The sequence below is a fragment of the Festucalex cinctus genome, chromosome 11, assembly GCF_051991245.1.
Source record: "Festucalex cinctus isolate MCC-2025b chromosome 11, RoL_Fcin_1.0, whole genome shotgun sequence".
Taxonomy (NCBI): domain Eukaryota; kingdom Metazoa; phylum Chordata; class Actinopteri; order Syngnathiformes; family Syngnathidae; genus Festucalex; species Festucalex cinctus.
Window position 1 is genome coordinate 8,668,411 of NC_135421.1, and position 17,766 is coordinate 8,686,176.

The following is a 17,766-nucleotide window of genomic DNA, read 5'->3' on the forward strand; positions in this document are numbered from 1 at the left end:
ACCTACTCAGTCAACAGGTCCACCATATTTGATGTGGCAGAGCCACTGTAAAAGGAATGCACATAAACTTGACTGAAAATCACAACACGAAAATGCACAAAGTTGAATATGGATGACATAAAAATATTTTGCTGTTCTTCCTCCTTCCTTGATCCCGACCTCCACCCTCACCCCCCTCAGGACGACATCCGTAACGGCATCCCAGTCGTACGCCCCGTTGTCCAGCCCTCGTAGACGCACCCTGTAACCTTGTCCTCCTCTTCTTCCTCTTTTTCTCCCCATCCTTGTCGCCATCCTCCTCTTCCTCAGGAGAACGACGGCGGCTGCTGCAACGGCGCCTCGTCCACCATGCGCGTGGTTCAGGACTACTCTGCACTGAAGGAGAACGAGATATGCGTGAGTCAGGGCGAGGCGGTGCAAGTCCTGGCCACCAACCAGCAGAACATGTACCTCGTTTACCGGCCCGCCGACAGCCAGTCGCCCGCCGCCGAGGGCTGGGTGCCGGGCCACGTCCTGGGCCCGGCCCACAAGCCCTTAAAAGACTCCTCCTCCGCCACATCTTTCTCTGCAGCAGTGGCCGACGCCAACAACATCAAGTAAGTCCCAGCCCCCCCCCCCCACCTCAAACCCACCACCACCACAGCACTTGTTCACCCGCAGCACTTGGATGGGATCGGATGGCCTCTGTTTTTACAAATCTCCTCACTGGCGTCTCATTGCCCACAGTGACGCTTTTTGAGTCACTGGCTGTCAACAAACTCTAGAGCTAGACTGGATAGAATCTCGTAGCTGATGTGGAATGTGGAGCGTCAAAACCGGACTTATTTCATTTCCTAACACCCTGCTTTATTTTCTTATTTTGTTATTGTTGTTGCTTGTTTTCTCCTGTTTTTGTTTTGTTTTTTTAAGAAAAAAAAAAAAGGACTGTTTTCTCCGCAGTGGAGATTTCTGTTGTTGTCTGTGGCAATCTCTAAGCGTTTTTGTGTTAAACCCTCTTGTTGCCTTGTTATGATTATTAATTATTTTTATTTGAGGAAGTTGGATCCTTTTTCTCCTCCATGTTGGTTTTTCGTTGCTGTTTATGTCGGTAGTTCACTGTACAAATATGTCTCGACTGAGGCTCTAGAGCATTCCTGTTTATAAAAACAAAGACGGAAAATCCTTTTTGCACTATTTAAGAAAAATATGAAGTCAAAGCTGTGCAATATGTTTTTCGTCAAAATGGCCACGGGCAGTCGTGTACTGTTGCTAGTCTCCAAGAAGAATCATTTTAAATGTATTTTAAATATGTAAAATAGAAGCTTTTGGATGGATGTGAGCATGTGGTAGCAAAATAAGCCAATGTGACGGGAGAAGTTTGTTTTCTTCTGGGTCACGAAGATGGAGGACATGGACAGTTTGTAGTTTTTAACAGTTTGTAAATAAACTACAAGAGCGAACATGCAGCAAAAATGACAAGTCGGCTACTTCTTTCATTCAATGTAAGTCATGTAATTGTTTAGACTTCAGAAAATGTTATCTTTATAAATCGATAAAATACCTTTTATACCCTTATTATCACCCTTATTATTTATTTTCAAGTATTTTAAGTTTTTACTAACATCACCGGTTTGCAACTCCACAGATGTTTTGGTGCACAGACATTTTAAAAATATTTTTTGTGTCCATATAATCATATAGAAATAAGTAGTAGCTGTTTACCTTAAGCTCATTTATTAGAAAAATATTCTTTATTTTATGGAGTTTAATTTAGAAAAGGCCATTATCAACAGTTAATATCTACTTTAAAATATTGATCAAAGTTTTTAATGAATGTCAATATTGTAACATGTAATGGTGGTAATGCGAAATGTGTAATGTTTTTTTTTTATAAATAACAAAAAAATATGGACTTACATGTCTTTGCTGTCCAAAGAATGTATCTCTAAATTTTTATTTAGAGCACATTATGAAAACATTTTTTTGTAGGTAAATATTTAAAACTTGGACAAGTTTTTGTTTAACAGTTACAATTAAAAATTCTGATTATTTGTGGCTGTTGGTGCCAGCTGTGGTGGTTTGAGCCAGAAGATAAATAAGACTTTTAACATCTTCCTGCCGTACTTCCTCCCCAATAATTATATTTAGTTTAATGTAATAATGAAAATAGTTAAATTTTAAATATTTTAGTTGTATTGATTGTTATGTTATTAATAGTAATAATAGTACATGTATTTTATTTTTTACCAAATGTATTCAATTCATTCAATTTCATCTGAAAATAAATCAATTCAAGGCTGAACATTTTATGTGAAACTTTAGCATTGGTGTTATAGTAATTCATTCATTCATTTTTCTAGGCTGTTTAAACAACTTTCTACTCCAACACTCATGGAGTCACAACATATAAACGGATAATACAGTAACAATGAGCAATACAGTCAAGGTTCGCCATGTACAGCAAATACAGACGTCAGAATTCGATCCTAGCTAACAGCTACATGGATTTAATATTAGCAGTATGACAAATGCTCACAATTATTAATCCTGAAATAATGAAAGTTTTTTGTCACTATCTCGAGCTCATAACAAATATACAAACCCAATTCCATTGAAGTTGTCATGTTGCTTAAAACGTAAATAAAGACAGAATACAATTATGAGTAAATCCTTTTCAATCTATACTCAATTGAATACACTACCAAGACAAGAAATTTTATGATTAATTTATATATTTATTTATTTATTTGCAAATATTCTCTCAAATTGAATGTGATGACAGAAACACATTCCAACAAAACTGGCACAGTGGCAAGAAAAAATGGCTAGAAAAATTGAGAAATGTTTGGGGGGTTTTTATCACCCGTTTGAAACATTCCACATGAATTACATGATTGGGAATAAAAGGAGCATCCCCAAAAAGCTCTGTTGTTCACGAAAAAACTCAAATAAAAGCCATATATCACCAACACCCAGATATAACACTGGCTTCTCTTGGACCAAGCTCATCTGAGATGGACAAATACAAAGTGGAAAAGTGTGCCGTGGTCAGACAAGTCCTCAATTCGAATCGTTTTTTTGGAAGTCATCATCATCATGTTCCTCACAAAATACGGCAATGGAGACCCCGGACTGTTGAGCAACTGAAGTTGTACATCAAGCAAGAATGGGAAAGAATTCCATTTACAAGACTTCAACAAGAATGTCCAAGGTCCCAAAATGCTTATTATGTGTTGTTATAAGGAAAAGTGATGTAATACAGTGGTATACTTGCACCTGTCCCAACTTTTTTTGGAATGTGTTGCAGACATCCAATTCAAATGAGTGAACAACAAAAACGTTTGAATATTAAATGTCTTGGTAGTATATTCAATGGAATATATGTTGAAAATGTTATGCAAATCATTTTATTCTTTTCATATTTACATTTAGCACAAATGTCCTAACTACATTTGATTTGGGGTTTGTACTTGTTGCATATGTATCTTACATCATCTCCACTCAAACACTTAACAACGCACACGTAATAATTGTATTTATGAAGTTTACAGTCTTTTTCTGTGTTATAAAAGCAGCCAAAAGCATCTGGTCACGTCCGGGCTCATCTGTGACCCTTCATTGACATGTCTTGTTCCTGTACCGTACAGGAAGTCTCTATCATGGAACACGCTGCGCGCTAGGAAACGCGCTGAAGCCAAGGAGGTCTCGGCCTTTGGGGTCAGAGGTCAGGAGAATGGCCTCCTGCGTAAGACAAAAGAAACCACGCCCCCTCCCCCACTGCTCGCCTCCCCTGTTGCCAGGGCGAAGGGCAAAGTGAGTAACGGCGACGCGCGCCTGTCGCCTGCCTGCCCCTGGCACACTTCGCAAAACGTTGGGGATATTCGGCTTTCAAATGAAATTCAAGATGAAATGAAAAGAAAATATGTGGCGCATTTTAGGTTCATCCTGGATTTTCTACCGAAAGTAGAATATTGCTAACTGTTTGTGAGTAATGTCGTTTTATGCTAACGTGTGTGCGCATGTTTGTGTGTTGTGACCCCACAATGACACAGCACAACTTTTCTGCCCGACCCCATTACAATGCTTCTCAACCAGGTATTAACTTAGCTAGCGTGACAATTTCATTTGTTTGAAATGAAAACTGTTTTTTTTGTTTTGTTTGCTTTCTTATATTTTATACCTGATTGGATTCGCCAAAGGAAATATGTTAAGTAGAATACGTAGTTAAGCAGAAAGAGAGCTAGCGCTAGCTTGTCCATACTAAACTTATAATCTAGCTGCTCATTAATTTTGTTGTTTAATGTGAGCAAAGAAAATCAGTTTGATTATGAGCCGTTTCTTTTGATGATGTGAAGAGATGGCCAGCAGTTGAGAACCACTGAATTTCCAATTATTTTTCATTTATAAGCTACTATTTTTTTGTTTTCATTTTCCCAATTTATTTTCTTTAAGTGCACTGATTTTAAAAAAATAAATACATAAAGTTTACAGATTTGACGCGGCATAAAAAAAAATGGTTCATTTAAATAGAAAATGTAAAATATAAAAATGTAAAAATAAATAAACAGTGCTCTTTATTTAGAAAACCCATGTCTACATTTCAGAGTCCACTTATCACAGACATCCTTAATATTATTTCAATATTTATCATTACAAGCATGACAAAACATTGTCTCTGGTATCTTGTCAGCTTTGGGTGAATGAGCGGCATTAACTTTATGCTCTTTTTTTTTGTGTTCAAATGTTTTAATTTACATACATATATATATATATATATATATATATATATATATATATATATATATATATATATATATATATATATTAATATTATAACATAATACACAATAACACAATACACAATGAAAAACAGCACAAACATGTAACCCATACCCACCATTGGACCTCAACAATTCATGTAGGCCTACAGTACTGTAATGTATGACAAGAATACAGTAAATACTCTGCATAAAGTCATGAGAAATGCAATAAGGCATGTAATGTATTTATTTATATATTTATGTATTTATTTATTTATTCATTGTTTTGTATTATGGATTCAGGCCATTTCCAAACAAATAATATCAAGTCCCAAAACAATCTGAAATACTGTACGTGGTAGTTTCCATTTCACTGCATTTATATATTTATTAGTTTGTTTATTTATTGCTGCTGCTGTTAGAGCAGCCTATAACATTTTTTTTTGTTTTTTGGTTTTTACATTGCAATATATTAATTAAGGACAACTAAATTAAGTAAACATAAACAAATAAATATTCAAATCATTATTTACGAGTTTAAAGGGATAGTCTGTGCTAATATTAATGATAAATCAGAAGAAACCTGATACCAAACGTTGGCCATAGATTTGAAATCACAAACAATTGTCTTAGTGCTCTTAATAGGACTTTATGATGTTCAATTCATTAAGCCTGCTTCCATTAATTGACAGGGCAGATAATAGAATATAGTGGACGTACTACCGTATAGCAGCAGCGTCATCTACAATATGTATGTCCACTCACTGTATATATTTCTGTGGTTGGATAGCCAGTTAGCTGCTAGCGTACCCAGATGAACCTAGCTGGATAACTTTTCCTGTGGTGAACTTAGTGGCTCATTTATTGTTTGTTGTTAAAGTGAGTCAAAATAGTTAGTTTGATTGTAAACGCTAACATTTGATCTGCTAGCAATGCCGGCTGAACCAAAACAATTGAGCTGATTACACTCAAGTTGACTGTGCTTTAAACTGTTGTAGGCATTGAATTGTTCCATTAAGAGGTTAAAACAAGCATTGGTTTATTGCTCATATGAAGACCAACAGAGCGAGAGAGAGAGAGAGGGGGGGGTGGAGTCCTCAACTGAATTTTATTTTGTATTTCCTTTTTTTTTTTTTTTTTTTTTTTTCTGTTTCGTCTTGTTTGATATTTCTGTCACTGTGCATGACTGCAAGTGATATACTTTTTGTACTTAGTTGATTCATTTAGGTTTGGTTTTGATTGGTATATTTGTTTTTGGACTAATACACGTGAGTACAAATGTGTTAATGACTAACATCAAGTATTCATTGAAAGCATTTCAACATCACACATGAAAACATCACACATGAAAACAAACTTTCAACTAGTTTTCTGGGTCAAACAACCAGATTCTCCTGTACTGATGGACACTAACTGCAAAAGAGACCAATTAAATCTTCTCAATCTTCACTTTTATTTCCTCCTGTATTAGTTTTCTCTGTGTTCCTACTTGGTCTTTTCCACACTTCCTCTTTACCCCTTTACTATTCCTTTAACTCCACCCCCACACCCTTGTTGCCCTCTCCCTTGCTCCTGCCATGCATTTCCATTATTGCATAATTGTATTTTCCACTGCTTCGCCTTCTTCCCCTACCAGGAGGTTCACACTTCAGATGAATCAGACTGTGACGACGACCTTGACCCAAAAACTGGCATGGAGGTACTTTGAAAAAACAACAACAACAAAAATAGACATATATTGTGTATCTCTGGATGTTTTCTCATCAGGAAACAAAAAAATAAATACATTTTCTTTGCGTAAATATATATGTTTTGTTGTTATTTTTTTTTAAATAAAATAAGCGGGTGGGGTTCACAAATGGAATAAATGCTTGTTAATGTCTGTTTTCCAGCTTCTCAACCCAAACTTCATACAGGAAGGTAAGAGAGCTCTATAAGAAAATAAAATATTACTGTACTTTAAATGCTTTGTTAGAAACATAAATTACCACTGAAAGTGCTGAGAAAGGATCTCATTGAATCAAAGTGCAAATAAAAAAATTAATAATAATAAGAGGTGGACATTAGTTGATATAGCACAGAAATGTGCCACCTCATGCATTGGGATGGCATTGCAAGATTTTTTTTATTGGGTATATACAGTACATTATTGGGTTGAATGTGTGATCATCCACAAATGCTTAACGTAATTACTTCTTCTTTTTTTGCATACACAACAGTTTGTACATATGTCTTCCACTTTTTAAGGGAGCAAAGGTAATGGGACAAATGACTGCTCAGCTGTTCCATGACCAGGTAGTGTTACAGGCAGTGACGTGCAGTTTGGGTAGGCAGGCAGTCGTAAATTGAAACATACACACCAATTACAAATGTGTGTGTCGGCAGGCGAGTGTACAACATATCCTAGGGTGACCCTATTTTAATCGGGAAAAAAAGGACAGTTAGGCTTAACTAATATACTTAAAAATGATACTGTTTACTCCAAGATGTATTCATTCAAACTATTTTAATGCATGCCTCCTCTGTATTGTTAGAAACAAAAATTACTTGACAAAAATGATTATGACAGACAATGTTTTAAGCGCATTTTTTGTTCAGCAAACAAATTGGGATGAGCGAGGTTCGTGCTCTTCGCCTCCCGTGAGGCAGCTCATCACTTCGCCACTCAGCTAAAACTCTGGCCACCGTTGCAGCCGAGGACAATATTCGAACGCTAACTGCTGTACGCAAATGTGGGTGTGCCCGTCGCGATAAATTTAACACTGTGCAGTGCACTCCGCCTCCCATTTGCCGCACAACAAAACTGGACAATTTCATTCATTAAAAAAACCCATCTGGACGCCCGGAAAGGATGTAATAGAGTGGACATCTCAAAGTAAAACAGTCTAATTCCTTGCAAAATCAAGCTAGCAATAGCAATGTCAAACATTATGTGAAATGAAACCATCCACAAAGCCAGTATTTCCTTTTGTAGCATTCTTTGTGAAAAGTACGAATAATTCTCTATCCCTTACTTTGCTGAAGATCCGGTAGCTAAGGCGTCGGTCTCCCATCCTTCAAAAGATGACATTTTTCCTCAAAAGAAAGGCGTGAAAATAGTTTTATATTTTTCAGAGTGGCGTCACCTTACCGGCGTACTGTGCACTAAGTGTGTTTTGAATTCACGAATAAACTGTGCAAACGTATGCTCGCATAGGAATAATACAGCTACGTAAAAAGGCTGCGTAGCAATCTGCCTATTTGCCTAAAGGACTTTTCTACTGGGAAACTGACTACGCATGCGCGAACACACATCACTACTCAGAAAGGGCTGCTGGAGGCATTGGAGGCGTGTGCCTTCAGCAGGAGAATTTTGCAGCATTTTTGCCTGCAGGCCAGAAGAAGTCGTGAGTCCTTTTTAATTGAGCTATGAAAATCGCCAGACGTCACTTTCAAATCTAGTGTAGGCTATGTGAAGTGCAAAAATAATTTAAATCAATAGAAGAAGCCAATTCATTTTCGTTTCATTTCAGCCTTGGTCAGGCAGTGCCTACCTTGCTTGCCCTGACCACACGTCACTGGTTACAGGTAATATCATCTGCTCATATACAGTCAAATAAGTCATTGGATGTTGCTTCACAGTGCAGATGGACAATGACCCAAACAAACCAAACAGCAAAGCAACCAAATATATATATATATATATATTTTTTTTTTTAAGGCATATAAGTGGAGTGTTATGCAATGTACAAGTCAGTCACCTGACTTGAATCCAATTGAGCATGAATTTCTCTTGCTGAAGACAAAACTGAAGGGAAAATGTTAGTTGCAATTTGGTTTAGGATTGTTAATTTGTCCCATGACTTTTGGTGTCTTAAAAAGCGGGTGGGATATAAAACAACTCTTGTGATTCCTACCCATCACATTCAAGCTGAAGTCATCAGTTAAATATCATATTGTTGATTTCTTTTCAAATCCATTGAGGTGATGGTTAGAGCCAGAGAGATGAGAATTGTATCCATGTCCCAATATTTACAAACCCGACTGTAGAGTTGCCTCTACAATGGGGCCATAGTTTGGACACTCTTGCTTTCTCAGCATTGACACGATCAATTCTTTATCTGGAGACACACTACATGTTCTCTGTCTTTGATCTTATATGATTGCGCATAGTGGCTCCAGAGTTCCTGGTGCCGCTCTCAGACGTGGTGTGTGCCTTCGGGGAGACGGTGGTCCTCTGCTGCAAAGTGTGTGGACGACCCAAACCCTCCGTCACCCTGAAGGGCCCCGACCAGAACCCGGTGACCAGCAACAGTCGTTTCACCATCGACATCAGGTACCGTCGTACCGTCTCCTGTCCCATGTGCTCCGTTCTGATCTATTTGTCATCTTCAGGGACACGGGTGACATCTTGTTAAAGATTTGCAACCTGATGCCGCAGGACACCGGCATCTACACCTGCGTGGCCGTCAATGATCACGGCTCGGCCTCCTCATCCGCCTCCATTAAAGTGCAAGGTAATGTAAGCTCCTCAAAGCTCCTTTAAGTTGAAGCATATGTGGTTAAAGACAAACTGTGGCCGGGTTTTTACTCTCAAGACCTGGATTTGCCGTAATTTGCTCTGGAAACTGATGTGCAGCATTATTTTGTTGCTGCGAAGGTATCCCAGCAGCCCCTGGGAGACCGGTGGCTCAGGAAGCTAGTAGTACAGCCGTGATGCTCCATTGGCCTCCTCCAGCCTCCTCTGCTCATAGTGCAGTCAGCAGCTACACGGTGGAGTACCGCCAGGAAGGTACGAGTCCCCCATTTAGCTTTGGGTCGTCGAAGTATTTCCCTTGACCTTTCCTCCTCTTTCCAGACTCACTGCTATGGCAACAGGTGTCCACCAGCACGGAAGAGTGTCTTCAAATCGACACTCTCATCCCCGGCGGGCACTACCAGTTCAGAGTGCGAGCGTCCAACCGCTGGGGGCTCGGCCCACCGTCAGAGCCCTCTAATATGGTTTCCCTGTCCAGCAGTAGTAAGAATACAACACACACATATAAACGAAAAAATGAATGAACAATCAATGTTGAAATTAAGTTGGAATGCTAATGCTAAATGCTAAAACGAAAAAAATGCTACCATGTTAACTAAATGATATTTAAATAATATGTTTCCTTGTATAGACTCGGCTTATGACGGAACAGGAATCCAGTGGAAAGAAAACTTTGAGTCAACATTCTCTGAGATTTGTGAGATTGGAAGGTAAAATGCACAAAATGTAAACCTTATCGTTTACATTTCAGTTGGATAATTGTGTGAAGCGTAATTCTTTTGCTGTTTTCACCAGGGGACGTTTCTCAGTGGTGCGAAAATGTCTCAACAAGTCCACAAAGAAAGAGGTGAGATTTTAATTCCGTTTTAGGTACAAACGTACCATCCAACACAAACAAATTGAAATATACTGTACTATACAATACTTGCTACTTTCAAAAGCTACAGTATTCGGCAGTAATGTGCCGAGTCTATGCCCCCATTAGATCAACGTTGCCATTGGCAAACAACTAGTGAGTCATGGTGTCAGCCCACCTTGGAGGCTAAATGTCTTTGGGTAATTTGCTTTTGCATACAAGAGTGCTTGCTGTTTTTTACAGCGCAGCTTTATAACGGTTGCATGATGGGGAGACGGTATTGTGGTAGTGTTTGAAATGGGAAATGTACATTAATGTGATAGAACTTTTTTTTTTAAATATATTATTGAAATCAATAGTGTGTTTTCAAAATGAATGAATTATTAGTTCACCACTAGATGGCGCTAAGTATTACACACAGTCCTTTTAAAATCCGGGACGTTATAATTTTGCTGAAAATCAAACATACAATAAATTCTTATCAGGAACTATTTATAACTAATTGAATCGCTAGTCAATCTGGTGACTGGTAATTGTGCTATTACTTTAGCTAATGCTCAATGCTATCTTGCCAGAAACGAATGCCAGAAACACTCAGGAAATAGTTGTGGTTCCGGTATGACACAAACGTGAATGTGAATGTGAAAGTAAATGGGAAGAAATTTAACAGTTAAATTCCTTTCTAATTGGTGTATCGTATGAATCGCTATGACAAATGTGTATGGCCCAAACAATTGGTGACTGGACTTTTGAAAAAATAAAAAATAAAATAAAAAAAACTGAGATGTGACCTGCGAAAAAGTGGGACTCGACAGTGGGGCTGGCGAAATTGGCCGGGACTCGAGACACAGGGCTAAAATTCTGGGACTGTCTTGTTTAACCGGGATGTCTGGTCACCCTAATTAATTGATCCTCACTCGGGTTCAATTTATCAAATAATGTTCGGCTAAGTTGTTGATGTTTGAAAGTTTTTATGTTCAAATATGTTGTGCTCTCTGTCACTGGCAGGTGGCGGTGAAGTTTGTGAGCAAGAAAATGCAGAAGAAGGAGCAGACGGCTCATGAGGCCGACATCCTCCAACATGTGCAGAACCACCAGCTGGTGGCGCTGTTGGACACCTACGAGTCCCCCACGTCAGTGATGCTAATCCTTGAGCTGTAAGTAACCACTTTATACAAGGAACTACTACAAATCTAGCTTGTGAAGGATTGGTTGTAAATTGCCGTTCCTTTCAATCATTGATTAATAAACAGTAATCAGGGGGTAAATATTTTTTAATACACTTTAATGCAAAATCACAATGAATCTGATTAGTCAATTAATCAATATGTTAATCGGTTCTAGAAATATTTGATAGTGACTGCACTAGTTGGGACGAATATTTGTGGTTGTCAGGCTGGAGGACGGCCGTCTCCTTGACTACCTTGTCGCCCACGATGAGCTGATGGAGGAAAAGGTGGCCTTCTTCATCCGAGAAATACTAGAAGCCCTGCAGCACCTTCACACGTGCCGAGTTGCACACCTGGACCTAAAGGTGAGCACACATTGTGTTTCTGTTTCCAGCTGATATCAGAGGATTTTTTTTTCCCCTTCACTCTCCAAGCCTGAGAACATCATGGTGGAGCTTCATTCTCCCACCCCGTGCATCAAGCTCATTGACCTCGGTGATGCTGTGCAGTTGTCGGCACACCGCCGCTACGTCCACCTGTTGCTGGGAAACCCGGAGTTCGCAGCGCCCGAGCTCATCTGCGGCACCCCGGTCTCTGTCGCTACCGACGTGTGGAGCGTTGGCGTTCTGGCTTACGTCATGCTCAGCGGTGTGTCGCCCTTTCTGGACGAGTCTCCCGAGGAAACCTGCGTCAACATCTGCCGCCTTGACTTCTGCTTCCCAGACGATTACTTCAGGGATGTGAGCCAGGCGGCGAGAGATTTCGTGTCCTCTGTGCTCCAGCAGGATCCTAGGAAGAGGCCGACCGCTACTTCCTGTTTGCAGCACCCGTGGGTGGGTCGCGGAGGAGCTCACGGCGGGGAATACTCCAAGACACCTCTGGACACGACGCGATTGGCCACGTTTATTGATCGAAGAAGACAACTTCATGATGTGCGTCCCATCACCAATATCAAAGGACTTGTGAGCAACAGTATGGGGAACTCACTGTGACAAAGATGAGTATTGGGACGCTTGGTAGCAAAACCTGCCACAAGATCGTAAATATATTTTCTGGATTTAACTATCAGATCTATTTATTAATATACTGTATGGATGCCTAAATCATGGATTTGTTTGCTATTACTGGCCTTTCCGACTTCCCAGAACCAGATAAAAATGTTGCTAATCTTTCTTCTGTTCTGTTGTTGCATTGTTCCAATCTTGACTCTGGTCCTCAAGCTGCCTGGAGCCCAAAGATATTTGCCTTTACGTTCAAAGACACTGTGAATGCTCTTAGACAAAAGTTGTGGTCGAACTCTGATCCTTGAACCTGCTGAATGATCTAGAAACAACGTAGACAACATTCTGTTGCTTACTCAAAAAAGAAAGAAAAAAAAAAAAAGATCAACATCGAGACTGCTCCTCTTATTGCTTGGCCAGAAAACCACACACCATCTGGCACGTGTTGTCATTCTAGGACAAAATGGAGGAGATGATCTCCCTCTCTGGTCTTTAAACCTGGCTAGGAAAACACATTACTCAAAGATACTCGGACAGTTCTTCGATGAGATCTGAGGCAACTTTTGCAGTCTTGTGGACAGAGAACTCATCCCGACTCAAGGACCACAGGGAGTAGGAGATCATGCCCTTGAAGTTATTTCACCTTGACAACCTGTCGTGCTTAGTACTTGACTGGAACTTGGATCAGCAGAGGTTGCTTCAGTATTCCCCTGGCCACCTGAATGATCCCAATCAGTGATGAGTGAACAGTGGTGATCTTCGTTTCTGATTGTCAAAAACGACTGGGGTTATTGAACCTAAAGACACTACTAGCTGTTGCTCAGGAACACTCGGAATGGCGTTTAAATCAGGAATTGATTTTTGTCTTTTGCCTAAAACCCGACCAGTTATTTCATATGAGGCTAACATGCTATTGCTCAGTCAGGAACATTCGGACAGCACTTGTGTCAGCATTGATGTTGCTTTGGAGTCTTCAAGCCAGCAGACGGGTCTCTTGAGGAGAGTGTTATCACATAATGGAGAAGTGATAGTCATTATTGGACCTTAAGACAGCCTTACATATGTTTTACCTAAGGATAACGTACAGTTGTTCAGGGTCATTCGGACGGCATTTGGATCACCGCCCTTCGTAGTCTGTTGGCTGGTAGGGTCAAGAGCATTCTAACTCGAGAACAACTCAGTCATGCCAAATTCTCTGTTTTGTTTTGTTTTTTTACACAACTGTTTTCTATCAGTAACGGATTAGTGGGTGTCCCTCATGTCATTGATACCTATACTCTTCTTTCTTGTGTTGAACAATCTTCAGGCAATCAGGTGAGAGCCGGTGAAAAAACATAGCAATCCCCTCGTCAAAGCAGATCTGTCAATGAAAGTCGAGGCTTCGTCATGAATTACAGTACTCGTGCTGTTCAGCTAATCATGTCCGATATTATGCTAGCTTTAGTGGCGCTAACATTAGCTCTGCTAACTAATAGAAGGAGAGTAAGGGCCTTTTACATTAGCACCCTTATTTCATTTGAATCAAACTTTGTTTCCCAACCGGTTCGCTTCAATTGGTCACATCTGAACACAGAAAACTGGTGCAACTCTTCGGATATGATATTACCTTAAAAGTCTTCGTCCCCACTCAACTCCACTCCCCACTCAAAAATGTCAGAGAGATTACTTCACGGACACTTCTGTGTGCATGTGTAGATGTAGACTATGACAGCAGCAGGTTGCCTAATGTTTTCACCACGTTGATTTGGATAATGTTCCATTCCAGTGTTTTTATAGTACACTCAGCTACTTGCTGCTGTGTTGTATCCTGCCTGGTTATCTAGATTAGTTATTGAGAGCCAGTTTTGCTCTATTCGTTGTTCACTTCACAACCTTCCTGTGATATTCTTGCAACCAAGAGAAGAAGTATGTGACATCATATGTTTAGTTTTAGAGTATTTTAGTGGATTTTTTATTAACTAAAGCGGGGGGACAAAAACAATGGCTGTGTCCGAATGGCCACCCTGTTCCACTAGTAACCCCTCATTCACTACATAGCCCCGCACTATATAGTGGCTAAATATGTCGTGCCCTCATTCTGTTTGGCGATTCGGACAGCCAGCTCACTACTTTCTCCTTGTCGCATATCACATGACCACCGTAACTGGCATGACGCACCGGCGCATAAATCTATGACTATTTATTGTGAATGAAAATGTTTTAAAACTGTACTTTAGTTCTTTTGTTATAAATATTTTCAACTACAACGCATTAAGTATTTCCATAGTATATATTAATGCATCACTTGCGCCATGTTTTTTTTCATACTCGCAATGCAATGTGGTCTATATCAACCCATTTGAGTGAACATTGATGTTCACTGCTTTTCAGAGTGCATTGTGGGTAATTTTGAGTGCCCTGCATTTTCCCTCCCTGAATATTCGGACGGCACTACAAAATGGCGTGACCCCTCAGTAGGGCACTCTGTAGGGAGTAGGGTGCCCATTTGGACACAGCCATTGTTCACAAACCCATCTACTGATTTGAACCATCAGATAAAATGAGATACAGGTGCGAAATCATCCTGAGTCAAAGCTGTTGGCAAAGATTTAGTCTTTAGATTTGTATGTGTACAGAATACAAATCACATTGTTCACAAGATCTCAACATGGTCAAAAAGAATAATAATTTGTATTAATTTATTTATTTTATTTTCTATTTATTTATTTATTTTTTGGGGGTGGAAACCAGCCTCAGTTTTTCTTTAAACAGTTTATGGGGTTTAAAAAGCAAGGGTCCACTGTATCTCTGATCCTAAATAACCAACTTCCCCACTGCAACATAAAGAATGTAATGTTAAGAATATACAATGTGTAATATGGTTTGTTTGTCATGGTTTTGACCCTGATGGAATTTGAGGTGCTTACAACTTTTTCTCCAATGTGTCTCAAACTTACGCTTAATCAACATTTCCTCCATTTCTTTTCAACACATTTATTATGGATGTAAAGTTTTTTTGTTTCTATGGTTATGGTGGACTGAATCCATTCCATGAACACTGAATGTTTCCGTTTTTGACGGTATATTGTATGTTAATTTATACTTATGCTGTGGTTTGAGTCAAGTTTTTAATCATGATTTTGTCTGGTCTGGTCTGGTCTGGTCTGGAATCATACAAACATGACTCATTTCAAATAAGCAAAAACTAGTTCACGATAGACAGAATTGCGCTTCACTCCCTCCACTGACCAATCATGGACTTTGGGATTAACTGCCTGGACCACATGGAGGTTGAAGCATTCCTTGATTGTTTGAAAGGAAAATGAGTCCTGGATCTCATGTGAACAGTGCAACACCACCATGGATACTTTAGCTTTGATGCTCAATGTTTACAACTAAATGTATGGTGTCTTATGTAGAATGTAGAATCAGAGGCACTGTGCATGTCAAATCACAGCTGATGTTTAAAAGAACATGTCAATAGTGGGAATGACTTCCCACACCGTAACTTTGTGCTTTTTATCTACCAGTGTCTGAAGGCTTGTATTTAGCGACTAAATGTAATACCATTGGTAATTTAGTGCTTCTCATAGCTGGCCCGAGGTTCTGTTCTGTTTACTTGTAGAATGATCCTGTGATTGGTGACTTGTGCAGTGTGCAGTCCACCTTTCGCCCCAAGTCAGCAAACTAGAACAGGATATACGGATATATTAGCATTTTATACACAACTGTAAGCATTTACTTTGTAACAGCCTTGGATGGCTTTAAAACATGTATTTGTTTTGCATCAAATTTCTGAGGAGTTGTTAAGCTGCCACAAAGTTGCGGCAGTAAACCTCAACTTCCCTTCTCATCCAAAACCTGCTGATCTGAGCTGTATATTCTGATGATGAACATCGCAATCATCAAAGCTGTTAGTCACGTTGCTGAATGAAACGACCCACGTCTGTACATTATATCTTTAGCCAATCATCAAACCTACTGGTTTGCTACTCTTTACTAATAAAAAATAAATAAATTTCAATCTGTGCCTGATGTGATTTCCGTTTTAACTGCATGAGCCCCTAATGAAATGTTTCCCAACCAAATCAAATCAATACAACTCAAATCAAATCAACCTTTTTTTTTTTTTTGTATGTGAGTCTCTGGGCTTTTGCTGTTTTTGTGCTGGTTGTTCAATAGAGGGCAGCACACACTTATTTACAGTACAGTATTGTAAGAATAAAATAGCTGTTCTTTTATGTATGTACTTGCACAAATAGTACAATCTTTACTGTACTGTAGTGTCAATTTAGTCATAAAAAGGTTTGTTTACAATTACAGATAAATGTCATTCAAAATTTCTCTTACGCTCAACCCGTTCCCACAACACAGTTGAATTTTAGCTACCAGCTCAGTGTACTAGTGGAACGGTGTCCGCCCTCAGACTGTGATTTTGTGGGGTCAATTCCTGGCCAGGTCATACCAAAGACTATAAAAATAGGGCCGATTAATTTTGAATTTGTTGAGTAGAAAGGCACCCGAATATCTCTTTAAACTGTACAAGAACGTTTCTGCCTCCAGAATATAAAATGTATAGACCAAGTGAAAACTGTCATGTTTGAAATACAATCTAACTTGGGAATGTTGTTATTCTTGAGAACGTTTTCTGTTGGCACAGACCTCGATTTCCAACCAAGTCAGCATCCAGTTTGTCTATTCTGAAAACCGTGCATTTGGCTTTTGGAGAGACATGAAAGCATAAGCTTGTGTGAAGAGGAGAAGGCAGCGGTCCGCTTTGTGTCACAAGGACTGGAAGTCGGAGAGTTTTTTGGAAGGTCGCCGCTCCTGCCACTCATGCTTAGGCAGCATTAGATGCCTTTTGCTGGTGTGAACACACCGCTACAACGGACGTTTTGTCCCATAGGCCCTGACCCCCTCCTTCGTAGTCCAATGTGCCAATGAGTCGAAAATACCCCCTGCAGAAGAATGTTAAAGAAGCACGCAAATTCAAGTCTTTCTTCAACTTTTTTCCACGATTTTGTTTTTCTCTTTACTCCTCCTCTTCTCATCTCTTTATTTATTCATTTCATTCCAGTCACAACTCTTTGACGCTAATGAATGAGTGTGCGTGTGACAGTGCATCATTGCTTTCTGATGCCATGATGTCTCATAAGCCTCATTTTCAATAATACCTAAATGTTCGACCAGGATGTAACCATGAGTTCCCTTAAAGCGATACAACACTTAATTATTTTCCAGTATTGGATTAGGCATTGTGTACAAAGAATAAAAGTGCTAATATCTTGGCATTTCCATCCATCCATCTTCTACCTCTTATCCAAGGTTGGGTCGCGGGGGCAGCAGCTTTAGGAGTGAAACCCAGACTTCCCTCTCCCCAGCCACTTCAACCAGCTCATCCGGAGGGATCCCCAGGCGTTCCCAGGCCAGCCGAGAGACATAGTCTCTCCGGCGTGTCCTGGGTCGTCCCCGGGCCTTCCGCCGGTGGGACATGCCCGGAACACCT

General features: G+C 39.7%; 1 protein-coding gene across 5 annotated transcripts in view; it reads left to right on the forward strand.

The window, feature by feature from the left end:
* Window positions 1-16,289, forward strand: part of kalrna (kalirin RhoGEF kinase a) — a 167,302-nt gene extending 151,013 nt beyond the window's left edge. For 4 of the 5 annotated variants that reach the window (XM_077537456.1, XM_077537457.1, XM_077537460.1 and 1 more), the window contains 13 exons: window positions 310-596; window positions 3,627-3,792; window positions 6,376-6,438; window positions 6,632-6,659; window positions 8,892-9,054; window positions 9,114-9,235; window positions 9,379-9,510; window positions 9,577-9,738; window positions 9,887-9,965; window positions 10,051-10,102; window positions 11,120-11,268; window positions 11,507-11,645; window positions 11,715-16,289. In XM_077537456.1, coding sequence (XP_077393582.1) covers window positions 310-596; window positions 3,627-3,792; window positions 6,376-6,438; window positions 6,632-6,659; window positions 8,892-9,054; window positions 9,114-9,235; window positions 9,379-9,510; window positions 9,577-9,738; window positions 9,887-9,965; window positions 10,051-10,102; window positions 11,120-11,268; window positions 11,507-11,645; window positions 11,715-12,272 — 2,100 coding nt within the window. In that variant the 3' untranslated portion in view covers window positions 12,273-16,289. Of the gene's footprint in view, window positions 1-180; window positions 597-3,626; window positions 3,793-6,375; window positions 6,439-6,631; window positions 6,660-8,891; window positions 9,055-9,113; window positions 9,236-9,378; window positions 9,511-9,576; window positions 9,739-9,886; window positions 9,966-10,050; window positions 10,103-11,119; window positions 11,269-11,506; window positions 11,646-11,714 lie in introns of those variants that run through there. The other variant, XM_077537458.1, reaches the window with a different exon arrangement.
* Window positions 16,290-17,766: the final 1,477 nt, after the last annotated feature.